General features: G+C 43.8%; 2 protein-coding genes across 3 annotated transcripts in view; one reads left to right on the forward strand and one right to left on the reverse strand.

The window, feature by feature from the left end:
• The first annotated feature begins 1333 nt into the window (after positions 1–1333).
• On the forward strand, positions 1334–17110 carry LOC141257862 (extracellular calcium-sensing receptor-like). The gene is made up of 6 exons (XM_073672871.1): positions 1334–1452; positions 8495–8786; positions 9890–10717; positions 14899–15123; positions 15599–15722; positions 16215–17110. Exons 1-6 carry the CDS (start codon positions 1334–1336, stop codon positions 17108–17110), a joined length of 2484 nt encoding a protein of 827 aa, XP_073528972.1.
• The window catches only part of LOC141258654 (zinc finger protein 324B-like), a 31264-nt gene continuing 23128 nt past the window's right edge, over positions 12229–20364 (reverse strand). The window contains exon 6 of one of the 2 annotated variants that reach the window (XM_073673609.1): positions 12229–20361. In XM_073673609.1, the coding sequence (XP_073529710.1) occupies positions 19625–20361 (737 nt within the window). In that variant the 3' untranslated portion in view covers positions 12229–19624. The remainder of the gene's footprint in view (positions 20362–20364) is intronic. The other variant, XR_012318328.1, reaches the window with a different exon arrangement.

Consider the following 20364-nt stretch of genomic DNA (forward strand, 5'->3'; position numbering starts at 1 on the left):
AGTACAGGGCTCCATAGTGTGACCGCTCTTACAGTACAGAGCTCTATAGTGTGACCGCTCTTACAGTACAGAGCTCTATAGTCTGACCGCTCTTACAGTACAGGGCTCCATAGTGTGACCGCTCTTACAGTACAGAGCTCTATAGTGTGACCACTCTTACAGTACAGAGCTCTATAGTGTGACCGCTCTTACAGTACACAGCTCTATAGTGTGACCGCTCTTACAGTACAGAGCTCTATAGTGTGACCGCTCTTACAGTACAGAGCTCTATAGTGTGACCGCTCTTACAGTACAGAGCTCTATAGTGTGACAGCTCTTACAGTACAGAGCTCTATAGTGTGACGGCTCTTACAGTACAGAGCTCTATAGTGTGACGGCTCTTACAGTACACAGCTCTATAGTGTGACCGCTCTTACAGTACTGAGCTCCATAGTGTGACTGCTCTTATAGTACAGGGCTCCATAGTGTGACCGCTCTTATAGTACAGGGCTCCATAGTGTGACCGCTCTTACAGTACAGAGCTCTATAGTGTGACCGCTCTTATAGTACAGGGCTCCATAGTGTGACCGCTCTTACAGTACAGAGCTCTATAGTGTGACCGCTCTTACAGTACAGAGCTCTATAGTGTGACCGCTCTTACAGTACAGAGCTCTATAGTGTGACCGCTCTTACAGTACAGAGCTCTATAGTGTGACCGCTCTTACAGTATAGAGCTCTTTAGTGTGACCGCTCTTACAGTACAGAGATCTACAGTGTGACCGCTCTTACAGTACAGAGCTCTATAGTGTGACCGCTCTTACAGTTTTGAGTTATCTGCCCTTCTTTTCTCTACATGTAGCGCTTATTTCTGTGTAACGGTTACACTCTAGAGTTCATATGACCTCTCTCCAGATTTATCGAGTGATCATTACTATAGCTGTGATTGAAAAGAAGACATTTTAAGGTAAATCAAAGTCAGTGAACCCAAATTCTCATCATTATTGCACAGTCCATTACTTCCTCTCCCAAGCCTTGGCCTAGGCCTTGGTCTCTATAACTGTTATCTCCTCACTTTGACATTAGCTGGGATGTGAGATCACCATTGTTTGCACAAAGCAATAGTTAAAATCACTCAACAGAATAAGATGTAGACTTTTCTTATCACAGGTAGAGAAATGGAGAGTAAATAGCATCAACGCCAGATGTTCCCCTACATCTACTTCCTACGAGGACTCCATGTTGTGACCATGATGATGTACAGAGACAGGTGGCAATGACCAGACTCCTCCTTTTTCTTCTGTCCTTACCCATCACCATGGAGCAGGCCTTTGGCTGCAGACTGCAAGGATGGGAGATGGATCCCTTTACTCAGCCGGGAGATGTTCTCATTGGGGGGCTCTTCCTGGTCTACTCTGGATATGACTTCTCACAGCCGAGCTTCCACGATTGGCCACAACCTGTGTCTTGTAAAGGGTAAGAGATTTTATAGACTCATTCTTATAACTTCAATGACCTTAGATCCTGGTCTTTTTCCTGGGCTAACTGATTATATGAATTAGGTTGGGGCAATCACCTTGAATGTACTCAGTTCAAGAATTAGGAGGTTATGCCAGATTCAGTCATAGCAAACATTATATTTAGTGTTCGATAGTCCTTGTGGATTCTGAACAAGGGAGGGTTAAACAAAGATCTAAAACGAACGAGATAAGATGTTGAAATTTTAAGGTGGCCATGCACATTGGATAGAAGGAGGTTGGTGGTTGGACAACTGTTGAAGAAGCGATTGGATGGTGACCTATCCTTACCTCAATTTGTTTTATTCCTTACCGGCTATTACAATGGTTCAAACTGGGCGAGTAGGGTGAAACATCTTTCTGGGAATGCGGTAAAGATGCCCACACACTTGGGAAACTACTACAGTCCCCACAGTACTCTCCTGACTCCCTCATACACAAGGACATTTGGCTCATGAATTATCTAATAGAGAGGAAAGAAACCTGCTTCCACACACCTGTCCTCTCCAGACTTTTCTGACCACTGAAGAGCCTCCTCATTTCCGATATTATCTGTCAAGAAGGGGAAAGGAATTCTCTGCGTACACCAAATGGTCGGCCAATCCCAACGACATCAGTGGGCTAGGAAAATGTGCTTGGATCCTTAGAATATTCAGGGAACTTTCTTTTCACAGATCATTTATGGACTAGTGACCATCAGCTAAAAATTTTATAACTCATATGACTACTTTCCAGATGATGATAGTCGGTTCTTTGAAAAAACAAAGCAGCACTCTGTAACGCTGAGTATGTGAATATTGTTATGATCTGCTACAAGCACTAAAGAAAGACAGGAGATCTGTCCCTACAATAGAACTAAGCTAGATCCCTACGATGTAACGGGGAACCTGATCCTGCGATCAGACCAGCTAAAGTCCTCAGCTAGTCTGAACGAAGACCTATAGATGTGAGGAAGGGATCCCTACAAGAACTAGGGACTGGGAGAAAGATGGACACCTCCTAGCAGAAATTGTCACAGTAAAAAGACAAACAAACAACATAGAACATAGAGGTCAAAAGACCTAGCTAAACTGACTGATAAAGGTAACAAAGCACCTGGCTAGCTTAAGAGTAGAAATTACAATGAAGTCCAGAACGGCCAGAAGGGCGGAGCAGGATTAAATAGGCAAAAACGGTCATGTGACCAGCAAAATAGAAAAAACCTAACAGGAGAGTTCTAACAGTACCCCCTCTTCTATGAGGATCCTCCGTATCCCCCTAGGCCCAGGCTTATCAGGAAACCTCTTGTGAAACGCTCTGACAAGTCTGGAAGCAGAAACATCATCTGCCCTCACCCATGAGTTATCCTCGGGACCGAAACCCTTCCAAGCGACGAGATACTGCAAACTCCCTCTATACCGTCTAGAATTAAGGATGCCGGAAATTTCATATTCCCCATCCTCCACCACCGGAGGAACAGTGGCAGTGGCGTCTCTATCTGATACATAAGCTTTTTTCAATAGAGAAACATGAAACACCGGATTAATCTTCAAGGTGGTAGGAACCTCCAGCCTAACAGCAGATTGGTTAACTACCTGAAGCACCTTAAAGGGCCCTACAAACTTGGGACCCAATTTTTTAAAAGGAATCCTCAACCGCAGATTCTTAGAGGACAACCAAACCATGTCACTAACCGTAAACAAAACCTCTTGACGTTTCCTGTCAAAGTACCTCTTAGATTTTTTGTTAGCCTCCTGAAGATTACCACGTACATCCGTCCAAACTCTTTCCAAATCACCGGAAAAACTCTCCTCCTCAGGCACAGCCGATACCAATTTGGAGAATGACCCAAAAGACGGATGTCTCCCAGAACAACAAAAAAAAGGCGAACACGCAGCAGAAGAGGATGTATGGCTGTTAAGAGCAAATTCAGCAAGCGGCAGAAACTGAGACCACCCCTCTTGATTGTCAGCCACAAAACAACGCAAGAACTGCTCAACATCCTGGTTCTTCCTTTCTGTCTGGCCATTAGACTCAGGATGATATCCAGATGAAAATGACAAATGAACACCCAACCTGTCACAAAAGGCACACCAAAAACGAGCCACGAACTGAGGTCCCCTATCAGAAACAATGTCAGTAGGAACACCATGGAGTCTGACAATCTCCTTGACAAAGGCCTTAGCGAGTGTCTTAGCACAGGGCAGTTTGATGAAGGGAACCAAGCGACACATCTTGCTAAAACGGTCCACGACCACCCAGATGACCGTGAAACCCTCAGAGGGGGGAAGGTCAGTAATAAAGTCTATAGCCAGATGTGTCCAAGGTGCACTAGGAACCTCCAGAGGGCAAAGCAACCCCGCAGCAGGAGCATGTGAAGACTTAGATCTAGCACACACAGTACATTGACGCACCCACTTAATGACCTCTTTCTGCCATCCAGGCCACCAAAAATTGCGACCCACAAGTCTCGGTCTCAGAAATTCCAGGATGACCTGCCAACCGAGACTCATGACACTCAACAAACAAATCTCTGCTAAAGGTCCTAGGCACAAACAACCTCCCATGGGGAGTGTTAGATGGGGCATCCTCCTGGGCTTTAAGAATCTCATCTTCCAAAACAGAGTCCAATGCAGCAATCACAACACCTTCTTGTAAAATGCTCTCCTCCTCCTCAGCACCGACCATGGGAGAAAAGCTGCGAGACAAAGCATCAGCTTTAACATTCTTGGTACCCGGGATGTAAGTAACGGAAAAATTAAACCGTGAAAAAAAAAGTGCCCACCTAGCGCTTGGCAGCATCAAGATAGATCAGATTTTTATGATCAGTGAAAACCTGAATGGGAAAATCAGCACCTTCCAAGAGATGACGCCAGTGTTCAAATGCGAGTTTAATAGCCAGCAATTCCCGATTACCAATATCATAATTAAGTTCAGTCTCAGAAAATTTTTTTGAAAAAAAAAGCAAAGGGATGTAATCCATCCTTGTTTTCCTGAGACAACACCGCACCGACCCCCACAGAGGAAGCATCAACCTCAACCAAAAAAGGCTTGGTCTCATCAGGCTGCATAAGGATGGGGGCAGAGCTGAACCTCTCCTTTAGAAACACAAAAGCTTCAATGGCCTCAGTAGTCCACTGAACCGCATTAGCACCTTTCCTGGTGAGATCAGTCAGAGGTTTAACAATAATAGAAAATTTTTTAATGAATTTTCTGTAATAATTGGCGAAACCCAAAAACCTCTGTATCGATTTCAAACCAATAGGCCTAGGCCATTCCTGCAGAGCTTGAACTTTCACCGGGTTCATCTCAAAGCGCTCGCTGGAGATAATGTAACCCAAAAAACTAATTCTCTGCACAGCGAACTCACATTTCTCCAGCTTAGCAAAAAGTGAATTGTCAATCAATAACTGCAATACCTCACGTACGCTCCGCCAATGAGACTCCAGGTCAGGCGAATAAATCAAAATGTCATCCAAATACACAACCACATTTTTGCCGATCAAAGGTCTCAGGATGTCATTAATAAGATTCTGAAAAAATGCTGGTGCATTGGTAAGACCAAAAGGCATAACCAGATTCTCAAAATGACCCACCGGAGTGTTAAAAGCAGTTTTCCATTCATCACCCTCCTTCATGCGCAACAAATTGTATGCCCCCCGGAGATCAATTTTAGAGAACCACTTGGCCCCCACCAACTGGTTAAACAAATCAGGAATCAATGGCAGTGGGTAGGGATTGCGTACAGTAATTTTATTAATCTCGCGAAAGTCCAAACAAGGACGTAAACCGCCGTCCTTTTTTTTAACAAAAAAAATCCAACAGCCACAGGTGACTTAGAGGGTCTGATATGACCGGCGGCCAAGCTTGTCTGTATGTATTCCTCCAAAGCCTTTCTCTCAGGAATAGTAAGATTAAATAAACGACTTTTAGGAAGAGTCGCTCCAGGGACAAATTCAATGGTACAATCATAGTCTCTATGGGGAGGCAAAATTTGCGACTCCTCCTCAGAAAAAACTCTCCAAAAATCCTGAATAGGTACAGGTAATTCCCCTTTATCCACAGCAGCAATGCGCCCGTTACAACACTTGTCATAACACTTAGGGCTCCAGGACTTAATTTCATTGGTAGACCAATCCAGTACAGGATTGTGCAATTTTAACCAGGGTAACCCCAATATTACTGGAGAAGGCAAATTATTTAATACCACCAAATCCAAATTTTCTTGGTGAATACCATTAATAGTGAGGGTAAATTCATAAACCTTGTGAGTAACACATTTCAAGGGAGAGCCATCGACAGAAACCACGGCAATAGGGGATGACAAAGGTTTGGGTTTTAAATTAAGTTTTTCCAAGAATCCCCCATCAATCACATTCAGAGTAGAACCACAATCCACAAATACCCGAAATTCAATTAATTCTTCCTGAGCTGCGGTAGTAGCAGAAAGAAATACCCCCTTAGTGTTTAAACAGGCTATACGGGCGTAACTGACCTTTTTTTTTTCTTTGTTCATATGAAGCACACAGTTCTTAATGAAATGGTCAGATTTGCCGCAATAAAAGCACAAACCTTCAGAAAACATGCGGTCTTTTTCCTGAGAGCGGGATGACATCGCCCCAATCTCCATCGGCTCTCCAGTGTCAGTACAGACCCTCTCAAGAATCGGAGCTGACATGGCAGAGGATTTACTCTCATTAACCCTTGCACGCAGTCTCCTGTCCACCCGTATAGCTAATTGCATTGCCTCCTGCAAGTTTCCAGGTGTAGGATAAGCAATCAGCAGATCCTTAACCCTTTCACCTAGCCCAGCAAGAAACAAACTTTTCAGAGCTGAATCGTTCCACCCCACCTGAGCAGACCACCGATGGAAGTGAGTACAATAATTTTCCACATTACCTGATCCCTGCCTCAAATGTCTCAATTCCGTCTCAGCTGATGAGACACGATCAGGATCATCATACAACAACCCCAAAGCAGAAAAAAAACTATCCACTGATCTAAAGCATGGATCACTAGGTTGGAGAGAAAAGGCCCATCCCTGAGGTTCTTTGCGCAAAAGTGACATTATGAACCCTATGCGTTGTGATTCATCACCAGAGGATCTGGATCTCAAACGAAAATACAATAAAAAAGCATTTTTAAAGGAAAAAAACTCTTGTTGTTCACCAAAAAATAAATCAGGCAATCATACCTTTGGCTCCACAAAATGCGCTCCAGAACAGCTACTTACGTGTTGTTGGAGCTCGGCCACCTCCAGAGAGAGTCCCTGCAGGCGTTGAACCAAATCCTGAACCGACACCATGAAGGAAACTGGAGGTCTTTCCTTAGAGAATTTTATTACGGCTGGACTTACTGTTATGATCTGCTACAAGCACTATGGAAAGAGAGGAGATCTGTCCCTACAATAGAACTAAGCTAGATCCCTACGATGTAACGGGGAACCTGATCCTGCGATCAGACCCGCTAAAGTCCTCAGCTAGTCTGAACGAAGACCTACAGATGTGAGGAAGGGATCCCTACAAGAAGTAGGGACTGGGAGAAAGATGGACACCTCCTAGCAGAAATTGTAGCAGTAAAAAGACAAACAAACAACATAGAACATAGAGGTCAAAAGACCTAGCTAAACTGACTGAGAAAGGTAACAAAGCACATGGCTCGCTTAAGAGTAGAAATTACAATGAAGTCCAGCAAGGCCAGAAGGGCGGAGCAGGATTAAATAGGCAAAAACGGTCATGTGACCAGCAAGATAGAAAAAAACTAACAGGAGAGTTCTAACAAATATGAAGCATGAAATAAGAATAGCATTACTGCTGTAGAATCTAGAAATAAATGAGAAATCTTAGCGCATAAATTGGCCAATTCATGTGTACCTGACAGCAGCGATAAGGCGTTTCTCGATGTCAGGACCTACCAATGTGAATACCTCTCTAAGGGACATCCGTCTGCTTATGTGTGGGAAAGTAAGATCCTGATGCAATTAAAACCACCTGCGGCATGGGGGTGGAGTGCCATTTATTTCTATTTTCTACAGCAGTAATGCTATTCATATTTCATACTTCATATTCACATACTCAGCGTTAGAGTGCTACTTTGTTTTTTCATTGAATATGGAGGTAGCTCCTCTTAGTAAGAACCTGTTCACACCTATTTCTTATAGTGGAAGTGCTGTCATTTTCTTTGTTACTAGATAGTCGGTTCCTTGTCATTTAAAACAATTGTTCGTTACGTTTCACCTTCAATTGTTTGATTGAACTTTTTGCTTTTGATGAACTTTAGACGAGTTTACGGCCACCTTCAGATACGTTTCACCGTCTTCTGTTCATCTCATTGTTTATGGAATAGCAAGTTCTGTGCTCATCAAGTTCTTTTTTTAATATACTTTGTGTATTAATCCAACATTTTAGTGACAACACTTTGTCGTCAGCGACTCCAGATTGCTTATGGATGACTTCAGCTTAGCTCTGTAAGCATTTTCTGCACCTGTGTTTCCTAACCAGTGATCCTCAAAACAGCAGCACGAGACCAGTCCCGTTAACAGTAGAAATGGCAATGGCGATTTTTGCCTGCACAAAGATGCTTGGCAGATCCTTAACTGTTCACGGAGAGATGAAATCTTAAAATTCAGGATGAATATAAATAAAAAAAAAAGTTTAAAAATGCTCAGATACAGTTGAAACCAAAAGTTTCCATACACTATATAAAAAGACACATCTGCAGGTTTTTCTCAATATCCGACATGAAATCAGAATAAGCCTTTCCCGTTTTAGGACAATTAGGATTACCATAATTTTTAATATTTGCCAAATGCCAGAATAATGAGAGAGAGAGAATGTTATTAACAGACCGGGAGGTTTTAACTTATTGCTATCAAATTCATCATAAGACCTTCCTGAACATTGTATCTATAGAGAGTCTATAGGTAATGACATCAATGACCTGATACCTCTCGTTTCTGGGGCATCTGAAGAATTCTGTTGGATTCTACAAAGTTTAATTCAGTGTCTTGGTGCCACCTCCAGGTTCCACATCCGTTATTACAGGGATGTTCTTGGATTCATGTTTGCAATCAATGAAATTAACAATTCTCCGGACTTTCTGCCTAACATCTCGATTGGCTTCAGCCTTCTTCAATCTTGCATGTCTGAGCTCCGGGCAATCGGAGGAGCAATGTCCCTCATATCTGGTGCTAGAAATCCCATCCCCCGTTATGACTGTCGCATGACCTCCATAATGGTTGGCATAATTGGAGACATGGCCTCAGCTCTGTCTCTTCCTATTGCTCGGATATTGGGAGTTCACAATTACCCACAGGTACAACAATTATTCATGTAAAGTCTATTTGTTGTAAATTTTTCATCAGTTCCTTTTCTTCTATCTTGATATTCTGTATAACTTGAGTTGAAACGACATATCCACAAAGATTGAAAAACAAAATAAAAAAAATTTACGTGAGGGATAGTTATTTTTTTTCACATGACTTTCAGAAAACAATTTTCCGTAACCGCATGCTTATTTCTGAGTAGTAAGGTTTTAGGTAGAGTATGGCCACCAGTCTTTCCTACTGTCATTTAGCCTTCAGCTTCTGCATAACTTCCAAAAGCCAACACCAATCCGAGAACAAAGCTTTACCCACCACCTAGCGTATCAATTTGCTTATTTCTGAGTAGTAAGGTTTTAGGTAGAGTATGGCCACCAGTCTTTCCTGCTGTCATTTAGCCTTCAGCTTCTGCATAACTTCCAAAAGCCAACACCAATCCGAGAACAAAGCTTTACCCACCACCTAGCATATCGATTTGTGGAGACACTTGGGAGTCGAAAGTTCAAGTATTAAATGCACAAAAATATGCCTCAGTCCCAAAGCATAACATAAGGGAAAGAAGTGCATAACAAAAAGTTATACTCACCTTTCCTAAAACCATAGCTCTCCGTTGACTCACTCAGATCTTCCAGCTCTGACGAGGCCCCACATGAGGTGCAGCACACACAACTGATTTTGCATATACAGTGAGGCTTAGACAACGATGGAAGATCTGAGTTGCGATGGCAGGACAAGTCTAATTTTATTATTTTTTTAACCCCATCCCAGGCCGCAAAAGAAACCAAAAAAATTGAACGGAGAGACGTTATTTTGCTGGACTTCTGTAAATCAAATGAAAAAGTCAGATACTGGCAAATATGAACTTTTATGGCAAATTATAACAAATTTCATTCATTATAAATCTATTTGTTCATCTAAAAACACAGACCTTTGTGCTCTCCCATTGACCCATTATCCAAAAGATCTTGTACGATTGCATCAAATAGCGCTGGGAAAAAGTATTGGTAACCCCCATGACCAACTAGAGTGGTTTTAGAAGGTTAGGCAAGTCCTGAATCACCCAAACCTACCACTCAAATTGTAATGTTTCTTCCAGATAAGTCATGGAGCCTCCTCTTCAGCACTGAGTGATAAGGTGAACTTCCCGTCCTTCCTCCGCACAGTGCCCAGTAACATGTTTCAGAACATCGCTCTCTCCCAGCTGCTTAGTCGGTTTGGTTGGACATGGGTCGGAATGATAATTGTAGACAATGATGTCGGAGAGCAGGGTGGGAGAGTGATAAGAGCAGAAATAGAGAAAAGTGGAAGCTGTGTGGCTTTTGCTGAAAAGATCCACCTTAGCTACTCAAAAAAACAAGTCCTACGGGTGGTGGATGTCATACGTGAAAGTTCCGTGAACATGATTATCCTTCACAGTACCGAGCCCCACGTGAAGTCTCTCCTTGACGCAATGTATGACGAGGGAGTTACAGGGAAGATTTTCATTTCTTCTGCATCATTTACAATAACACCTGGACTTTTCTCCAAAAAAGCATGGAAAGTCCTGAATGGGACCATTGGGTTAATGCCTAATACTGGGGCAATGCCAGGATTTGAGACATTTTTACAAAACTTGAATCCTTCCTTATATTACACACATCCATTTATTAAGCCATTTTGGGAAACTGCTTTTAACTGCACATGGAGAAATGGAGAATTCATGAAAAACATAACCAATTTTGGGTCTCAGGAACTAGTCTGTACCCACAATGAAGATCTTAAAGTGATGGTACCTTCTTTATTTGAGACGTTTGACCTTAGCTACACTTACCATGCCTACTTGGCTGTATATGCCTATGCTCATGCACTGCGTACATTACTCCAATGCCCATCAGGAAGAATTTATCAACCATGTGGCAATGTCAGCGATATCAGACCCTGGAAGGTAACATCTTAAATCCTGATGTAGAATCTTTAACAAGAGTCATGTCATTTACAGAACCAGAGTATAAATCACAGATAAAAGGTAATGTACAGGATAAGAAAAATACACGGCCGCTCTCTTCTTAAAACAGTGACATGTGTCCATGGTTTGGGTGTTTTATCTCATTGCTCAGTTCCCTTAAAGTCAATGAGGCTGAACTGCAGTACCAACCGTAGACAGTAGTGGCATAGTTTTTGGAACAAATCAGCCACTTTCTTTTTTTACTTCCTGGACTACTTTAAGTCTAGTTGATTTAAAGGGAATGTATCACGTGAACTTAAATGAATGGGAGAAAATGTGATAAAATATTAAGTGTCTCAAGAAATGATGGGGGCGGCCTTGTCTAAGTTTGCATCAGTACGAGCTCTCATTAAATCGCACGATGAGTACTTTACAATGACTATTGAACTTAATCAACGATAGGGCCCTACTGACGCACGCTTAAAAAGAGGAGATGACTGCTGATGTCACCCCCCTCTAATGAGATTACTCACTCGCTAATGATGACTCTGCTAAGTCAATCTTGTAATATTAAGGGGACTTAAAATGATAAAATGAGTTTGCCAACTGCGTCCTAGTGAGGAGATCATAAGAGCATTGGGTCAGAAAAGTGATGACTGCTGACCTTGCCCTCTGTTAAGACACCTCTGATCTCGAAATGACTCTGCTGAACCCATCCTCTAGCGAGATATTCTCGTATACAACGAACAGCTAACAATCAAATTGCAGTCAACAGGAGATTCTTTTATTGACCATGCTCGTGATAAAAATATATATATATAATTTTTTTTTTTTTTTTTTAAAAAAGGTAATTTTGGTTGTTTTCTCTTGAGACGAGACCCACACAGTCAGACTATCTATAAACTCCTAGAACACTTTGCCACCTAAAATGCTAGTAGCTATCTTTAGGCCATGTGAATACATTGAGTATTTGAAGTCAATTTTTCTGCAGCCAAAAAAAACAGAACATTGGCAGGAAAAACATTGGGTAAAATCGGCACTTTTTTTTGCATGCGCTTTTTCAAATGCATTTGAATAGGTGAAAAACACTGAAAGATTTAATATGCTGCAGATGTAAAAAAAAAAAACACTTTGATGAGTCAAATCTGCAAGGTAAAGAATAAGCAGCGTGTGGGTAAAATTTTGGAAATCTCCTTAAGTTTCCTGGTACAGTAAAATGCTGCGTTTTTCTGTGGCAAAAAATGCAGCGTGTGTGTGAACAAATCCTTACTGTCACGGTGTACATGGTTGACAAATAGCCTCTTAAGGAAAGAAGAGGACTTGAATTCTAGCGCCACCTATTGGCTGTACAAATCCTAAAAGTCAATATCGACCCTTTAATGTGCCTTTTCACATGACTAGGAAGCTAACCCAAAAACTCCATTTGCAGACACATGTTTGGGAGTGTTTACACCTCATCAGAGCAAAGCAGGAAAGCTAATTTTTTATTATAATTATTATTTATAAAGCGGCATTAATTCCATGGTGCTGTACATAAGGAGGGGTTACATACCAAATACAGATATCACTTACAGTAAACAAAACTAACAATGATAGACTGGTACAGGAGAAGCAAGGACCCTGCCCACGAGGACTCACAGTCTACATGGGTTGGGTGAGGATACAGTAGGTGAGGGTAGAGCTGGTCGTGCAGCAGTATGGTGGAGCGGTGGTTACTGCAGGTTGTCGGAAGAGGTGGGTCTTCAGGTTCCTTTTGAAGGCTTCCACGGTAGGCGAGAGTCTGATATGTTGGGGTAGAGAGTTCCAGAGTAGGGGGGAAGCACGGGAGAAATCTTGTACGCGATTGTGGGAAGAGGAGATAAGAGGGGAGTAGAGAAGGAGATCTTGTGAGGATCGGAGGTTGCGTGCGGGTATGTAACAGGAGACTAGGTCACAGATGAATGGAGGAGGCAGGTTGTGGATGGCTTTATATGTCATGGTTAGGGTTTTGAACTTGAGTATCCGGGCAATGGAGAGCCAGTGAAGGGATTGACAGAGGAGAGGCCGGGGAATAGCGGGGAGACAGGTGGATTAGTCGGGCAGAGTTCAGGATAGATTGAAGGGGTGTGAGAGTGTTAGAAGGGAGCCACAGAGCAGGAGGTTGCAGTAGTCGAGGCGGGAAATGATGACGGCATGGACTAGAGTTTTTGCTGAGGAATGTGTGGATCCGGGAGATATTTTTGAGTTGGAGTTGGCAGGAAGTGGAAAGGGCGTGGATATGTGGTTTGAAGGAGAGTTCAGAGTCCAGGGTAACCCCGAGGCAGCGAGCTTGTGGGACTGGGGAGAGTGGGCTGCCATTAACTGTGATGGATAAGTCGTCGGATGGGGGGGATTGAGTGAGGTGGGGGAAAGATGATGAATTCACTTTTATCCATGTTAAGTTTTAGAAATCTATCAGAGAAGAAGGATGAAATAGCGGACAGACATTGTGAGATTCTGGTTAGTAAGGAGGTGATATCAGGTCCAGAGCGATAGATCTGTGTGTCATCAGCATAGAGGTAATACTGAAAGCCATGAGACTGAGTTTTCCCAGGCAGAAGGTGTAGATGGAGAAGAGCAGGGGCCCTACAACTGAGCTTTGGGGGACACCGACAGATAGGGGGCGAGATGAGAAGGTGGTGTGTGAGTGGGAGACGCTGAATGTCTGGTCTGTTAGCTAAGAGGAGATCCAAGATAGGGGCAGGTCTGTGATGCCAAGAGATGAGAGTCTGTAGTAAGAGGGAATGGTCCACTGTGTCGAAGGCAGATGACAGGTCCAGGAGGAGGAGGACAGAGTAGTGTCACTTGGATTTGGCGGTGAGTAGGTCATTGGTGACTTAAGTCAGGGCAGTTTCAGTGGAGTGATGTGGTCGGAAGCCAGATTGTAAGAGGTCGAAGAGGGAGCATGAGGAGAGGTGGGAGGACAGTTCAAGGTGGACATGTTGTTACAGTAGTTTTCAGGCACAGGGGAGAAGTGATATGGGGCGATAGCTAGTCAGAGAGGATGGGTCAAGGGAGTGCTTTTTGAGGATGCGTGTGATCGAGGCATGTTTGAAACATGAGGGGAAGATGCCGGTTGTTAGTGACAGGTTGAAGAGGTGGGTTAGGGTTAGAATGAAGACTGTGGTAAGTTAAGGGATGATGTGGGACGGGATTGGCTCAAGTTCACAGGTGGTGAGGTGTGATTTGGAGAGTAGAGTGGAAACTTGATCTTCTGTAATGGTGAAGTTGGTTTTTGTGGAAGGTTGAGTAGATGTGAGGAGGGGCTGTGGGGACTTTAGGCAAAAGCCTTGTCTGATGGTGTCAATCTTCTCTTTGAAGAATGAGGCAAACTCTTCAGCTGAGATGACAGAAAATGGAGGAGGCGCTGGGGGACCGAGAGAATTGAAAGTGTTGAATTGCTGTTTGGGGTTGTAAGAGAGAGAGGATATGAGATGAGAAGTATGTTTGTCTTGCTGCTGTGAGTGTGGACTTGAAAATAGTGAGGGATTGTCTGAATGCGATGAAGTGCTCGTTAGAGTAGGATCTTTTCCATCTCCGCTCAGCAACCCTGGAGGCCATTCACAGTTCTTTGGTCAGGTTAATGTGCCAGGGTTGCCTGTTGAGTGTGCGAGCTTTGGTATGTGTTAGAGGGGCAACCGAATTGAGATCTACAGCTGTTGTTATATAAAGCAGCAACAACATCTGCGTCATGTAAGGAATTTATGCCTGTAAAAGGGAGAAGGGATTCAGAGAGTGAGTGTAGGTCAAGGTGTTTGAGATTTCTGCGAGGGTGTGCAAGTTTGTGAAGTGGGCATTGTGGACCTGGAGAGGAGAGGGCAGAGAATGTAAGTAGGTTGTGGTCAGACAGGGGGAGAGGGGAGTTAGAGAGGTTAGAAAGGGAACAGAGGTGGGTGAAGATGAGGTCCAGTGTGTGGCCATCTTTGTGAGTGGCTGGAGCAGACCATTGAGCAAAGCCGAAGCAGGAAGTGATAGATAGGAGCTAATATGGCTAGGTGGACGCACTAACATTTTTCTGTGGCTCTTACATTCAGAAGTTGAGTAACTGTATTGGAAAATTTGCCAAGCTCAGTAACTATGAGGATGTTTGAATGCAAGTGGGAATGTCCTACCTGAAAATGGTCACTGCATTTTTGGTAAGTTTTCTTTGCATGGATTTACAGGTTCTACGATCCCTAAAGAAGATGCCGTTTCAGGCGCCGTCTGGAGACCTTGTCACTTTTGATAACAATGGCGACATTTCTGCTTCATACGACATTGTGACCATTCAGATCCTCGGTGGACAGTTCCAGCTTCTGACGGTTGGGTCATTTACTCCCTCAGGTGCATCAGGTCATAGGATAGTCATAAACAGCAGCTTGATTCTTTGGAATGATAAGTTCTCCCAGGTAAGACATATGGATGAGATTACAAGAATTCCAATTTTTTAGTGGTTCAGGATCTAGGAAATTTTTATATTTATACAGTATATATCCATTTATTACACCATATTCAGTTTCGGAATCTTGTTAATGCAATGACCTCAAGCACTAATGCCAAGATGTACAATTCAGTGTGACTCACTGATAATGCCGCTATTGCTAAGATCTTGTGATAATCAAGAGAAAGTTTATTTTGAGAAACATGGAGGCCAAGTTATTGTTCTATACTTGTGTTCCTCACCTGTTTTGTACATATTGGCCTCCCTTGACCATGGGCCTTGAATGTACACGTAGCTGTCCTCTTACCATCACAATTCAGGAGGTTCTAGAAGTATGGTAGGATTAATAAGGCATAACACAGAGATGATCTAACCCTCACAGAGGATACTTGTCACACATACTAAAGGTTGTACCAACATCTGACAGCTCCTTCTCTACGTAGGTCCCAGAGTCTGCGTGCAGTGGAAGCTGTGCCCCTGGATCCAGGCGGGTCACGAGACTGGGACAACCACTCTGCTGTTTTGACTGTGTGTCATGTTCTGCCGGAGAAATTTCTAACAGCACAAGTAAGCCTTGGAGACTGGGCACATGGCATGAATAAATCTGACACAAGGCAGGTTACATGATTCTCATTGTGCTACTTTATGGTTACTGTGCCAGTACACATAAAAAGAGCTGTTCTCTAGTAAGCCCTGCACGTTTTATGACGCCTCGGAGCCACGCACACTTTTGTCGTCAATTTCATATTGCCTGCAAATTTCACTGTGAAAAAAAGTTCATTCGACTCCCATTTCAAAAACCAATTGCTCCCTTATCATCACATCTTTAGCAGAAATAACTAAAACCATATGCTGTCATAGTTACACAGGCATCAGTTTGATCGTTTTTACATTTCGATACAAGGGGCCAGGTCCAATGGACATACAATATCTAAACGCAAGTCAAAAATTCCTTTACAAGTTGAATAAGAAATTAATGTCTGGGATCTAGATCCTAATTAGCTCTGATGTCCTTCAAGCGCAAAAGTATTGTATTATAACACGAACTTCCTTGTTTAGATGCAGTTGAATGCTTCAGATGTCCCCAAGACCAATGGTCGAATGAAGAACGAAACAGATGTGTTCCAAAAATCATAGAATTTCTGTCCCATCAAGAGCCTCTTGGACGTATTTTGATGTCAATGGTCACATTGTTTTCATTTCTGGGCCTTTCCATTTTACTGACTTTCATTAGATTCAAAAACACTCCAATGATCAAAGCCACGAACCGGGAGCTCAGCTACATCTTGTTGGTGTCTCTCATCCTCTGTTTCCTCTGCTGCTTGGTCTTCATAGGTCAACCATCGAAGGTCACCTGCCTACTGAGACAAACTTTCTTTAGCGTGGTCTTCTCCATCAGCATCTCCACAGTCCTGGCAAAGACCATCATGGTGATCTTGGCATTTAAAGCCACCAGACTTAATAGTCCTCTGAGGAAATGGTTAGGACCAGTAATCCCACGTCACGTTGTAGGACTTTGTTCCGGGTTGCAGATTATAATTTGCTCTGTTTGGCTTTACAAGTCTCCTCCTTTCCCTTCACTGAACACTGAGATAGAAAACCACAAGATAATATTTGAGTGTAATGAAGGACATAAGTTGTTCTTCTACATGACTTTGGGGTTTATGGGCTTCTTGGCGATGATAAGCTTTTTTGCAGCTTTTCTAGCAAGGAACCTTCCAGGAACCTACAATGAGGCCAAACTAATCACTTTCAGCATGTTGGTCTTCTGCTGTGTCTGGATCTCATTCATCCCGGCTTATCTGAGCACCAGTGGTAAATATACTGTAGCCGTGCAGGTGTTTGCCATCTTGGCTTCCAGCGCTGGACTTATGAGCTGCATCTTCCTCCCCAAATGTTACGTTATACTTCTGAGGCCGGATCTGAACAGACGAGAGATACTTGGACACAAGTAACACATGTTTTGGACTTGCATAATAATGTAAACATGCATAATGGCCTCACCCTTTGGGCTTGAGATTTCAATTTCAAAAAGTGAACCTCAGACTTAATGATGGCATATTTTGATAAAGTCAATCACGTGTCCAAAACTACAATTCAAGGAACCTGAACCTACTGAATAATCTGAGTCTTCTTTCAGTTCTGATATTCCCCCACAGTCGTTATCTAGCACAGATATATAAAAGACTACTCCACTGTCCGTATCATCGATTCCAAAATGGTGGACAACGCAGCGTGTCGTCTCTGGAAATCTCAGCATTGTGGTCTAGAGATTTACAAAGTCCTTGTGTTCTACTCATAGACCAGGGATCTGAAGATGAAGAGACCCTACCAAATAGGAAGAGACCCTACCAAATAGGATGGTGCAGCTATAACACGAGCTGTGGGAGGAAACAAATTGTGGATAAGCGAAATGTTTGATCTAAATAAATCATGTGATATTCTGCGGTAATAATCTCATAACTGATCTATGGAGCTCGGGGAGAAAGGGGGTGTGGGGAGGGAGGCTCTGAAAAATAAGCGTACCCCTAACAAAATAGTAGTCAGATTTCCTCGCAGGGCTGTGGAGTCAGTAAGCCAAACCTCTGACTCCTCAATTTCCATGACACAAACTCCGACTCCACGACTCCTCAATTTCCATGACACAAACTCCGACTCCACGACTCCTCAATTTCCATGACACAAACTCCGACTCCACGACTCTGACTCCCTCATACACGGCTCATGTGTAAGTGATAAATTTACTGTAGCACAGATTCATCTCAGCTAAAAGTCCAGACCCTGAGATCAGGAATAGGACAGACATTTATAGGACATCTCATAACTTTCCCAAATTCTTATGAAAAAAATATTCCCCACAAACTGCATTGAACGACTGCACCCAATTTATTATATATTTTAGGAGTTGGAGTCGGTACATTTTATACCGACTCCACAGCCCTGTTTCCTCGGCAGATGGCCTCATGGGTTTCACCATACAAACGCCGCCTTATGCAGAACATGGATGTTCTAATAGACAGGACAAGGATGTGTGTTACTCTAAGGTGCGCACAGGAACATAATAAGACTAACGATCTCCAGCTAAAAGGTACAAGGTAAGAATGTAACCAGTGACTGTTTAATGGTGTACAATAATGTAACACACACACACGTTAGCGACCCCCCACCACTCGTCTTGTCTTCTCTACATCAATATCTGCGCTCAAGTGCAAAACTTCTGATACCTGGAGGAAAGAATACAATCAGTCGCCACAAAGGGATCACATACTTTATCAAGACTGAAATTTGCATGGGGGTGTGCTGTGGATTACATTTACCCTATAATGGTACAAAGGTAATGGGATAGGCAAAGATTGCTCTCCCCATGGAGTACAGCAGCCGTGGGTCGTTACAGGATGAGCAGATATCACTTATCCTACATCCCGGGAGCATCGAACATGCTTTGCCAATGTGTGAGACCTAACACCGTCCGGTCTCCGTCCACCAGTCTGTCACTTACTTGTTTCTTCTATGTCAGAGAGAACAGGAGCACAGGTGACGGCACAGACGGGAAGCTACTGGTTGTGCAGTGTGGGATCCCTACATCAGCAGAAGAGAGCTCGAAACCTGTGTGGCACTGTAGAAAGTGGTGGGTATGGTGGCCATGATCTCACCCATTTAGCATAAATCACAATGGGGAGTGCTGCATATGACCTCTTCTTTTATTGAGCAAGTACGAGAAGAAAGACCTTCAGTCTCCTGCTAGAGTCGTAAGAGCCCATCATATATACACAGTTTCACTATGATGCAAGAGTTTCAGATGTTAAAATCACTTTAAGCTCAATTCGGGGCCCTTGAGACTGGTTGAACCCCTGCTCTATAAGGATTGCACTGAGCTAAATATGTTAGAGAGGGGATTGAGATATTGGGAAATTGACAGATTTGGAGAAGTTTGCAAGCCACGAACACCTGTAATATTACTGATGGTCCCCATATTATAGAGGAACACTGGGAGAACCATAAACATTCTCATCGTCCTCTAGGCAGGTCGGGATATGGTGGCATGGAATCAAGTTATCGGGGAGATAAATGAGGCTGTTTAAAGCTCTTTATGAGGAAGATGACGATAATGATGGCTCGTTAGTCTCTGGAAGGGTGGGGAACATTGATGGTTCTTTCATTCTAAGTATGAAAGGGCCTCTCCACCCGCCCCACATACGTCTTCCCTGCAGAAGGCGATGCTAATTACCCGCAATTCATAAGCGGCAGTAAACCGCATAAAGTACCCCAACACCACCCCATGTATTCAGAAGATCTGCTGAGATCCAGGCAGCACCATTCCTCACCACACACCCCTGGCCCAGAAAGTAATATGACCCTTGTAAAGCAGCAGGACACATTCTCGTGACTAGGGCTGGGCGGTGGTGATGAGGACACTCTAAACATACAAGAGCAGTGACTGTGGTGATTGACAGCTCATGTACAAGGGGTCATGGTGGTGGGCTAGTCCACGTCGGATCCGCTGCTCCAGCCCCTCTCTCCACCCCCTGCAGGATGTCCTCCACCACGTGGACACGGCTGTGCATCCGGAGCTGAGACTTGTATATGAACGTTCGGTGGCAGCGTGTGCACTGGTGGGGGCGGTCTCCCGACATGTGGGTGCGCTGGTGGCGATTGAGGTCAGAGTTCTGACTGAAGCTTTTGGGGCACATGTTGCACTTGTGTGGTTTCTCACCGGTGTGGGTCCTCCGGTGATGGATGAGGTTAGAGCTGTGGGTGAAAGTCTTGCCGCACTCTGTGCACTGGAACGGTCTCTCTCCGGTGTGGGTACGCTGATGGTCCTTCAGCTGGGTGCTGCGGCTAAAACTCTTGGGGCATTTTAGACACTGGTATGGCCGCTCTCCTGTGTGTGTCCGCTCATGTTCCCTCAACTGAGTGCTGCGCAGGAAGCTTTTTTCACAGTAAGGACATTTATACTGTTTGGCCACAGTAGTCTGATCCCCTCGGAGACCCCAGTCAATGGTGAAGATTTGGGATCCCTCCACGGGAGTCAGCAGCGGCTGTGGCTGTACAGGGAGGCCTGAAAAAGCCCCGCTGAGACGGGCATGCTTTTCCCTCTCCTCATCAAAATACCGCAACAGGTTTCCCACCAGCGTCTCAGGTAGAGGCTGCCCAGTTTCTATGGACTTTACGGGACCTGGAGGATGTTGCTCGATGGCGACAACATCTG

The sequence above is a fragment of the Phyllobates terribilis genome, unplaced genomic scaffold (genome assembly GCF_046119375.1).
Source record: "Phyllobates terribilis strain yellow unplaced genomic scaffold, ASM4611937v1 Scaffold_3__8_contigs__length_932513732, whole genome shotgun sequence".
NCBI classification, from domain to species: Eukaryota; Metazoa; Chordata; class Amphibia; order Anura; family Dendrobatidae; genus Phyllobates; species Phyllobates terribilis.